The following is an 11,288-nucleotide window of genomic DNA, read 5'->3' as shown; positions in this document are numbered from 1 at the left end:
AGCAATAGTGTACCCTTTAACTTGGATGTCACGCCCTACTACCTTAAGACAAAAACATAACACCTACGAGAATCGAACTAGAGACCTGTACAAGCTCCTAACTCGACCAGCTACGTTATGCCCCTTGAGACCACAAAGTACTCTCTTAATTGGCACCACCTGAATGACATTTTCCACGATTTGATCATTTAAGAAAGAAACATGAAAGCAGGTTTTATAGTCTAAGGCTCGCTTCAAGTCAATGGGCGAAATATTATAAAGTGTGCATGTAGTCAAATTTTCACGTTCTTATGGCCTTCATAGGAGTAAAAGTTATTTAGGTAGTTCAGTACGTGACACCTCTTTTTAGGAATTTCTAAAGTCAAATCTGTGCTAGCTTGGTATCATCTTCTAATCCATGAATATACCGTTTGTAAATTTTCAAACAACGCTTAATCTGATTATTGTTGCATTACCATTTTGTATTTGGCGTTTTTTCCCCCTTCATTTTGTGATGTCTCAGCCAAGTTCAAGCAGTCGACATCCACTGGGCATCATGACTTGAGATGCATTTACCAGACCCGATCTGAATCCAAGTAGTACTCTTTCATTTAAGGGTGGTGGGCAATGTGTCGGGAGTTGGGGTAATAGACTGCTTTTGGGTTGGTTATTTGATAGTCGGGCTGACTTGATTAAAAAAAATTGTTGGGCAAAGCTGGCCCGAGTCGGGTATTGATGGCCCAACATGGCCCGATATATACATATATAGCATATGACGCTAACAATCACCTCACTTAAAAACTTTTGGTGCATCATCAATGACTTCCTGAAAAACCTTTAATATGTTATTGATGACATTCTTATAAACTCTTCAAGTGTCATTGATGGCACCTTGCACATCTCTAAGAGTTTTTGAGATATTAAAATAGAAAATATTAAGAGTTTCAAATATAAGTAGATATCAAACCCGAACCAAGTACCTGACAGTATAAAATTAACAAGTGGGTCAAATCTAATAACTAAGTTGCCCGAGCTTAGGCAGCCTGCAAGGACTTCAAGTCAGCTTGAGCTCTACAAAATTCTTTGTAGCCCAGGCCCCATGCTCAGCCTTACTTTTATCATCTCACATATACTAAAAGTAGATCAGGTTCAACATGATTCACATAGAGCCCCTCTCCATGTGTGTAAGAAAAGAATGGGGAAGATAATTCTTCCGGAAAGAAAATAAGATTTATTTGTGAAATGACAGAAATACCCTCTTGATCAAATTCTGCATTTAACAATCATGAGCTCCCTGTCTTCTTCTTCTGAGATGCGTTAATTGAGAGATGGAAAGCAGGGGCAGCCTACCCAAAGAAATGATAGGTGGAAGCATCAACTATTATGTTCCTCAGCCCGCCCATCATGGAGACGAACGCAACCATCGAACCCAGAACGATGCAGCCCTGCAACAACAACAAAAATTAGATGAACTAAAAGTCTGAATGATGTAAAATCCGCAATTTATGTCAGCTAGTATACTATCTCATCTACTAAAGCAAGGGAAGTTTATTTTTTTCCCCCTCCTCTTCGAAATGACCAAATGCATTGGCTAATCAAACCGCTGTGCTGTACTCACTCAACTTAGGTTCGTAATGGAACCTAGTTCGGCTTGACCCACTTAGGACCAAGAACTCGATCGGTTCGGCTCATTCAACTAAGAATTGAGCCAAAAAAAAAAAAAAAAAGGCTTGATCACGGTGTATACGCTTACCCAGTTCGCCAACCACGAGAGACTGAACCTTCTTGGCTTCTTGATCGCCAACCAGATTATGCACGGAAGCTACAAAAATTCAATTGCAAATTGAAGTTTTCAGAAATCTACAAGTAAGAAACGATCCGTATTTATCTTTACAGTCGGGAAGAAAATCCTGTAGAAACCAGAAAACTAAAACGTTACTTCGAGACTTACAAAGAAAGAGTTTGGTGCAAACGCAAGTCCCCCAAAGAAGCCCAGTAGATCCGCGAAGAACGGGAAGGTGACGGCGACGAGCAAAGTCAAGACTGAAGATGCACGTACAACCACATAACATAACTGTTATTCAGAGTTTTTCTTTTTTCATGTTTGAGGATTTTTCTGAAAAAAAATATATTAAATACATTTCTAGTAAATTATAAGCATGTGGGCATTATGTGAGTATTGCTCACATAGACCCCATACCAATGTTTATTTTGATATATACGGATGCTTCAAAGTCAAAATTTTTTATTTATATATTAATGTCTTTTAAAAAATTAAAATTAGTACCCTTAACAAGAATTTTCTGGATCAAACCCGATCTTAAATACGAAAAGTAAGAAAGGAAAGATGCTCACCAACGTAAGTTGTGCGAGCAATGAGGCGCAACCTCGCAGTTTTGGCAAAACCAAACTTCTCCACCAGCAGCGTCTCCATCATGTGAAAAACAGGCATTGCATAAACCTGAACAAAAAGGAAAGATCAACATTATTTGTTCTTCTTGTTCTAAACATTTACAAAGCTTTTCTTTTTTAAAATTATATTTAATAAAAGAAATGAATAAATGAAGAAAAGATGAAAGCAGAAGGGAATGAAATTGTTGTATGAGCATTATCTCTTCTCTTCACTCACCTGGTAGCTTCCTATGACATGAACAACCACCATCAAGTTTGCAGCGGCAACCAGCAGGGCCGGCCGGCCGAGGGAGATGAGGACATTGTCGTCCACGTCCTGGCCGAAGGCCCAGTAGCCGATGAGGGCCGTGGGGAAGTAGCAGGCGGCTGCGACGAGGTAGGCAAAGACCGAGCCCCTCCACATGGTTACCTTCGACGGCTTCTCCGGCGACGACGGGATGGTGGCCTGCACCTCGAGCAGCACCACATGCCCCGCATACGTGAACGATGTCTGGCCCAGTGCACTGAACACTCTGAACATGGCATCCGTCTCACTGGCTTTCCTATAACCATAGCTCACGTCCGGTAGCCGTCCCCTCGCCAGGCACGCCACCCATGATATAGTGGAGTAGCTGCATCAGATATAAGTAATTTTCATATGAACCATCAATTATGATACAACTATGAATGGTGGAGATGGTTACCCAATGGACATGATTGCTGCAGCAAGGGAGACTCCAGCAACGGAATCGAAATTGGGGAGCTGAGAGAGGAAGACGTGGATTGCTCCAAATATGCAAATCCAGAAGGACTGCCTGAACTGGGTGCCGGCGCCGGAGGAGATGATATCGGCAAATTTCTCGAGGGATTTGCCGCCGGTGACCATGTACACGATGTCGCACCCCAGCTGGACGATCAGCTGCTGCGGCAACACCACCCACAGCCCAAGCTTCGGCCCGAAGGCATACTGCCCCAGCTCGTGGTACCGGCTGAACCGCTTCCCGGGCACATGCTCATGCAGTTGTATCAGCTGCCACGATGTATAGAGGGTGATCCCCCATGACAGAACCAGCACCAGCACCCCTGGCCCCCTGAACAAAATCAATGAATGAATAAGCAATTCTATTCAAAGGAACTCAACTATGAAGAATACTGCTGCTTCTTTTGCTGTTATTTTCCTATATATGCAATTAGTTCCTAGTTAAAAACCAAGTAACTTATGGTTCAATTTTCTCAGCAATGGGTAAGTGTGCAAATCTTTGAAGGGTTGGTAGATGGCCTTTTCTATTTCAAACATTCGGGGCACCAATTTTTTGTACTATAAAAAGGCGCTACCCCGAGGCACCCAAAGCAATCCTGAACCTTAAAAAAGACAGGAGAGACTTTGTGGCCTTCATTTGGGTGGTGAGCTCATACTCATTTAAACTATGGGTAAGTGCACAAGCCTAGTAATTGACGTTACCAAGAGGTTGTAGGAGCAATGAAAGACATAACTTATATGTGTATGAGATGAAGTTTTTACCAGCCAAAGTAAGACATGGCATAAGGCAAGCTGAGAACCCCTGCACCAACCATGGCAGTGACATAGTGGAAGGCGGCGTACCACCATGTTCCGTGGCGGTTTGCCGCCGTCTCCTCCTCCCATTCTTCCTCTAGGACCTGCAAGTTGCATTTCAAAAAGCACAACGATTAAGCCCAATCAAGCCTACACTAACAGTGTGCAGAGCAGTTCCCGGCATTGATGTACTGGTTCTCACCTTCTGAGCTGATGTAGGGTTAAGTTCTGCAGCAGGGGATGGTGAATCGTTTTGGCTCACCATCTCTAGCTGGGTGGATCAGTTTGGCTGTGGCTATGTTTCTGAGTGAGGAAACCTGGAATGCCCTCTTTTGCATTTATAGTAGTGAGACTGTGCCTCACATCCTTAATGCTTTATACACATGACAAGGATGGAAAATGTGGGTGCTTCATTTACAGTATCCAATCTCATGATGGCTAAGAGTGAAAAATGTGTTAAATATTATTGCATGCTTTATAACTTTATCACCACACAAACACAAAGTAGGGAAAGAGGCCCCCCACCCACCTCAAAGGATCTTGGAGAAGGCTTGGACTATATAGCTCACCCACTCCACCAGCCATGAATGTCTTTTTTAATGGGCAAATTTCTGTCTGGGGGCTTACCTTTTAGTTACGATCTAAAATTACAGATTTCATGTTCCAGATTTTCTGGATACCCAGTATCAGAAAGATCAGAGACTAGTGAGAACCACATCTGGGATCTATTGTCAAGGTAGGCCCTTGAATGAAATGGTCTTTTTCCTTGAAGTTATTGGAGATCTTACTGAACATCACTAGCTCAATGGGCATTTAAGAGAAAACAAAAACTAAGTTGGTACTTGTGAAAAAAAATAAAGTATTGTCTCATAAGTTTTTCTTTTCCAAAAGAAAACCAGCCAGAAGTCATACCACTTTCATTTTAATGTTTACTTCGGGCAAACTGTTTTGGTGTAAAAAGCTTCTAAGGTTATACTCTTATTCCTCTAAGCTTCTGACTTGCTTTGAGTTTTTGATAAACCTATGGTATATCTTTCAACTTAAATGTTACATTTATTACCATTTGTAACTAAGAAAAGTAATACACTAGATTGTGTTAGTAACCTCGAACCCCAAGCCTCTTGAGTGTGAACCGCCTTGCTGCCTAATTGCATTATACCCTTAAGACAAGAGCGACACCACAAAATAGGTCAGAATTCAAGGTGCTGAATGGCAGGGCTTCTTGTGTGCATGCCAGCACCCTTTAGATTAGCTCCTCCCTTAACACCTTTATTTATGTTTCCTACATCAATTAATTGCAACTTGGTTATGTTCCCACCCCTAAGAGTTATTTTTCTCAATAACTAAACTGCCCCCATTAAAATATAAAAGGAAACATTTTAAAAGGTCAAAAAAGAATTGTGAAAAAAGTCTAAAATGTCCATTATTTTATAAAAAAAAAATCAAAATACTTCATCTCCCTTTTGGTGAATATTTGTTGTGTACTAAAAAAAAGGGCACCGGGCTGGCCCAATTATGTTTCATATTTTTTAATATTTATTTTAGTAATATATATATATATATATATAATATTTTATTATACTTAGTTACATGTATATATTATTTTATATTAAAAATAAATTTTTTAATTTAATTGCCTAGGCTCGTGCCAGGCTTAGGCTCGGGTTTAAATGGTCGACCCAAGCCAAGGCCCGGGTTTCAGGTGTCAGGCCAGGCTCAGGCTCGAGTTTAAATTGTTGAGCTGAGTTAGGGCCAGCCCGATTCTGGCTCCTTATTGGGTCTGACAGTATGAGCCCGATGCCCAGGCTTATGTACACACTAGTATGCACACAACTCAATCTGCAATTAATTGAGGTGAACCAAAAGCTAATTAGGACAGCAGCTTAGTTCCAATTTTATCGATGAACCAAAAGCTAACTAAGACAACAGCTTAGTCATTCATCTATTTTAAAAAACAAAAAAATCAACAACAAAAAGATTAGATGACTGTTGAAAGAAACAAATGCCAATTGCACTCTTCATAAGTTTTATCAATTTGAAATATATAGAAATTCCGTACAAGTTAAACGTAATTACTTAAACGTCGAAACGGCTTGATTGCAAATAGCCGGCATTTCCTGAATGCCCATTGTAAATTTCAGTTAGCAGAAGATAAAAAGAGCATTCCAATGATAAGGAGGACCGAAAATAAAGGAGCTGAAATCCTCTATTTTACGGTCACGCGCGGGAAGTCAGTCGGCAGATTGCGGCCAGCCGCCGGCCAACCTTCATCATCATCAAGCAGCAAAACGGATCTTGCGCTAAAGTCTAAAAAGGCTGTGCAGAATTTGGCACCATCTCCATTGAAAATCAAGCATTAAATAATTCTTCGTTTCAGTTTGGAAACATCGCATTGGCTCCAATTCGGTCGCAGTTATCATGACCTAAAAAACGTTGTTTCATAACACGTTCTTTGGAAGTCCGTGTATAAAAAAGATAGAATAAGATTGATCTAGTGATGCACGTATGTATACATCCTTATCTTTTCTACTTCTAAAATCAAAGTTGCTTTACATCATAAGTTGAAGTCCTAAAAAAATTTAATCAGTCAATTTGAAGTGAGTTGTGCGATGTAGCCCTAGTGGGTTGGTAGATGTTGTACTATATATATTTCATGTCTTTTGTATTCATCATGCATGACCGTCGTCATCGTCCTGGTGATAATCATTATTTTTCTTATGAGCATATCAAATCTTCGTTAACATCACCATTGTCGTCATCATGATCTTGATGATAATCTTTCCTTTCTTTTCTTGTTTAAAGATGTGAGTTCTTCCCACACACTCGGCTCACTAACGGAATAACGTTAGTTCCCATTTAGGAGCTCAAATTTTGGCTACGATTCCTTAACACATGAACTACTTTTGCTAATAATAACACTCCACGTTCTTAGTTAAAAGATGATGCCTTCATTTAATAGTTATTAACATCAATAGTTATTAACAAAAGTTTAGGCGCCCTAGTAAGAAACTCCTGAAATGTTGTGTGTATATGTGCATGCAAGGGCGGAGCCAATGGCCTTGTCCTTCCCCTCTCCCCCAAAAAAAGGAAAAAATTTGAAAAAGTACAATTTTATAGTTAAAATTTTGAAAATTTTGCATTTGGTCCTTGTCAAATTTTTGATAAAATATAATTTGACCTTTGTAAAACTTCAGTAGCATAATTTGGCTCTTCTCAAACAAAATTTTTAGCTCTGCCTTTTCGTGCACACGAGTATGTGTGTGTGGAGGGCAGATGGTCACGAGATTATTCAAGATGGTAATTCATAATTTCTTTCTATTTGAAGGTTTTCCCCTTGTCGGGTGCGCACAACCATCTAACTAAAGCTGTTCATCTAATGCATATAGATGGTTGAGAGAAAAAGATGGAAAAAAAGGATGGAAACCAGTACTAAGGTAGCATTTGGCAACACCATGATTAAAATCGTAGGATCAAAATCTTAAGTTTTTAATCATGGAACCATTAGAATGGAGATTTGCATCCCTATTCCAAAAGCAGGGTGTGTTTGTGTGATTTGGATAATAAACTACCAGAAAGTTGTTAAATACTCATACCAGTATGTTTCATTTTCTTAAATAATTTCATCGCTCCATGAAGATCACCAACTCAAACATAGCCGTTGATCATTGATGTCATTCCTCTCAGACATTCTATCGGATACTTCCGTCGAGTTCGGTGTCATCCGAAACGCTGAGCTCATGGACCCCAATGACAGCCGTGTCTGCCTATGAAGTTGAGGAGTATGTGTGTAGGAGAGCCCTCGAGTGACTCATGGTGCGACCAAAATCCAAGGATCAAAATCCTGATTTCTAGAAAAATATCGAGGATTCAAATCCAACTTTTAGTAGCATGTATTTTTCTAGAAAATTTGAAGTTACCAAATACGCCTCCTTTTCTCTTTGTTTTTTCTCTTCCGCTGTTTAAAGCCAGACTTACCATTATATATATATATATATACATATATATGTATATATGTTAACTTAGCGTGCAAGATGAAGTCGGTTTTGAATTATTATCATTATGGTCACATTAGATGGGCAGTTTGAAAAGGAAATGTAATGAAACCTAAGTTGTCGAAAGTTCTGCTTTTATCACATGCTGGGCGTGCAATTTGAGAACAAATCAGAAGGATTGCTTTTGATCAGTCATTACTGATTGATTGGTGGTTCTGCCAAGGCATGGATGACGCTTGAGTAAGAGATATAGCTCCGAACATGATAATAATTATCTAACTAAATGGGACACAAACACATTATATTATGTCGCGAATCTAACTTATGCAAAAAAAAGGATGTTGATCTTAATCTAACTTATCTTTTGATGTAGACCTTACGACGGGACCCAATTAAGATCTTTTTGTAGATTGAATAGTTGAAATGCCCACTTATATTGGGCCATTCAAATGCTTTATCTATATATGCTAACAGACATGTACCCACATATTGAACCCTTGATGTTCTACAATTTGAAGGTCTTAATGCTTTCTCCTTACCCATATAGACGAACCTCTTTGTTGCCCATTTAGTTCAGTTTCCTTTTTTTCCTTTGAAGGAAAAGTAAAAAACTATCTTGTTTTCATTGAGAAGAAATTCCTATAATTAACAATTAGAATCAGATAATCAAGAACACTAGCCATCAATTGGCTGGATGTCTGAGAAGATGACGTTAAATATGTGGAAAGATGAAAATGCAAGTGACATGATCGCCAATTTAGTCTCTCCAGTCCTTCAGCTTAGCTGAAGATTGCAAACTAAGACTTCATTTATCATTCCAATTCAACGCAGCACAAGAAATTTATAGCACGCAGAGAGGATCGAGGACAATGGCTAAGCCCAAGATTGAATAGAGAGGGAACGAACATCCAAGAATGAATCGTGTCTAGTGGGCTTGGATAATGTAGAATATAGGCATCTTTCTTTCTTTCTTTCTGTTCCTTCTTTATCAGAAAAGGAGCCACCCATCATCTCTTTTCTAGTTGGTATTCTTTTCACAAATTTATCCAATCGGCTTGTAACCAAATGCACCCTTGTCTTTTTCTTGATAAGAACAAAAGGGTCTTCATCCACCATTACTATTCTTCGTAGCAGCACTGGAGCTAGAAAATTTGGGCTGGGAGGCACTAATTAAGAAGCTCTCAATTCATGTCTTGAAGGGGCACCACTACATAGAAAGAACAAAGTTTTGAATGCATCAATATGAAAATAAATAGTTTCTGTGGGGCTCTGGTGTGGGCAAATGCTCGCACCTGCCTAAATGTGGCTCCACCACTGCTTTATATTACCTTGATGCTAAAATAGCACCTAGGACAGCAGTTTCCCACTATCTAGTGACAAAGCGCGCACCCGAGCGCGGACCACTGCACCTCATTTATATGGCGAAAAATATGCCAAGTGCTACTTGCCTAGGCATCGGGCCTGCCCAGCTCGGCTCAACTTGGCAAGGAGTTGGGTTCAGGCCGGCCCAGTCCCATACTCGAAACCCGAGCTTAGGCTCAGCAGGATTAAAATTTAAAAATATTTTTATATAAAATAATATACAAATATAATTAATTGTAATATATATATATATATATATATATATATATATATATATCAACAAAAATAATATTAAAAATATTTTGTCAGACGATATCGAATTTAGTCGGGCCAACCAGAACTAGCCCGGTGCTTAATTTTCGGTCCCGAGTAGGGTCAACTACTGGGCACGAATTGGGGCTCTAGTGTGCAACAATTGTAGCGCTAGGTGCAGTAGCGCTACCATAAAAGCATGAAATCATATTTCCAAAGGTTCAAAGTCTTGCAGAAGAAATGATAGATTTGAAACTCTCCTAGGCATCAAGGCTCGAGTTCTTCGACCCTCAAAGCGAAGAAGGAAGCCGAAACAAGGAGAGAAGAAAGAAGAAGCTCACTGTTCATACTTCGGATTCCATATTCAAACCATTTACTTGCAAATTAACTGACTTCTCACCTGATGTAATGCAAATAACTTTGCGTCTAGCGTTTCTAAATGCCAACCATTTTCAGGCAAATTCAGCAAGCACAAACACTTTGCTTTGGAACCGACCTGCATCTGTATCTGGCGATATTGTGTTGGTGCATGCAATAATCAACGTAAAATGTTATTTTTTGCACATATAACTTGAAAATTGACGCAGCCAACACGAACCATGTTTGCATCAAGCACCACATTTGATGCGGTACATTAGAAATCAAATTTGGACACAGAGAACCTCAGAACAATTAAGTGGTCCATAACCTATTCAGCAACCCTTGCACATAGGAAAACTTTAGATTCTCATATGCCACTTGATTGAAAATCATTTGGCCCATCGATTTCAAGCAGATCAGATGATAGAGATTAAGTTAAAACATATATAAATATAGTTGTACCTTCAAAAAAGCTGAAATACCCTTTAAAAGGAGAAAATGGTGTAAATTAAGAATTCCTCATTTGTTGGGTATCTTAGTATCTTGAAAATCCAATTGGGTTCCCATTTTTTTCAACTTAATCTCCACGTTCTAATAGGGCCGCACAATGTGATGAGCTAGCTCGAGCTCGACTTGAACTCACTCTTTAAAACTCAACTCAAAGTCGACTCTTTTATAACCAAGTCGAGCTTGAGTTCAGATCTATGCTTGAAATGTTAAACGAGCCAAGTTCGAGTTGTAAGAATTCGACTAGTTTAAACTCGACTCGACTTGACTACACAATGAATGTTGAATTATAATTAGAAAATAATTAAACAAGTAGCAACTAATCGAGTTAAAAAAATGAAGGCAAGTTTAAGATAAAGAAGTTAAATAAGTAGAGTTAAAGCTAAGAGTTGTATTGTCGAGTCAAGCTTGAGCTTGTTCTGTCGAGCACAAGTCAAATTTTCTTAGTTGAGTCAAACTCGACTCGGGTCATGTGCAGCCCAGCCCTACTTTCTAAAGAACAACAGCTCAGGCAATTTCTACTAGCTATTGGTTTTCATGAAAAAAAAATATTTCTTTTTTGTGAGTAACATAAAAAAATTGTATTATTACGATGCTGAATTCTTGAGAAGTTTCCAAAAAGAGATGATTTCACAAATCGGATATTGTTATTACTCCCTTTTATGATCATATTTCAAGGGAGACCTATAATCTCTTTTGTAGCCAGTTCTCATATACAGATGCATGTGGACTTCTTTTTTCTTAAATAAGTAGTGCTACACTATTATTACTAATAATAATTAATCTATTTTGGATCCGCTTTTTGTCAATTTTCGGTATCTTACTAAATTCTAATTATGAGCTTTGAATATTCGTCCTTTTGTAACACTGAAACATTTGGCCATCGTTTA

At 39.0% G+C, this 11,288-nt stretch overlaps 1 protein-coding gene across 1 annotated transcript; it reads right to left on the bottom strand.

The window, feature by feature from the left end:
* Positions 1–990: 990 nt before the first annotated feature.
* Positions 991–4,247, bottom strand: LOC116262873 (lysine histidine transporter-like 6). Its single transcript, XM_031642400.2, has 8 exons — positions 4,128–4,247; positions 3,893–4,029; positions 3,075–3,461; positions 2,609–3,002; positions 2,335–2,440; positions 1,931–2,022; positions 1,733–1,801; positions 991–1,424 (listed from the first exon to the last, which is right to left on the bottom strand). The coding sequence occupies exons 1-8, from the start codon at positions 4,188–4,190 to the stop codon at positions 1,326–1,328; spliced, it is 1,347 nt and encodes a 448-aa protein (XP_031498260.1). The 5' UTR covers positions 4,191–4,247; the 3' UTR covers positions 991–1,325.
* Between the last annotated feature and the right edge of the window lie 7,041 nt (positions 4,248–11,288).

Source organism: Nymphaea colorata, chromosome 10 (genome assembly GCF_008831285.2).
Source record: "Nymphaea colorata isolate Beijing-Zhang1983 chromosome 10, ASM883128v2, whole genome shotgun sequence".
Classification (NCBI taxonomy): Eukaryota; Viridiplantae; Streptophyta; class Magnoliopsida; order Nymphaeales; family Nymphaeaceae; genus Nymphaea; species Nymphaea colorata.
The sequence above is the reverse complement of the archived record's forward strand: the minus strand, read 5'-3'. Positions and strand labels throughout refer to the sequence as shown.

Excerpts from the sequence above, each read along its gene's own strand:
- LOC116262873 (XM_031642400.2), bottom strand. The coding sequence starts at position 4,190 with ATGGTGAGCCAAAACGATTCACCATCCCCTGCTGCAGAACTTAACCCT. Across the intron at positions 3,462-3,892 it reads GCCATGTCTTACTTTGGCTG|GGGGCCAGGGGTGCTGGTGC; the intron begins GTAAAAACTTCA and ends GATTTTGTTCAG. Across the intron at positions 3,003-3,074 it reads GCAGCAATCATGTCCATTGG|CTACTCCACTATATCATGGG; the intron begins GTAACCATCTCC and ends TATCTGATGCAG.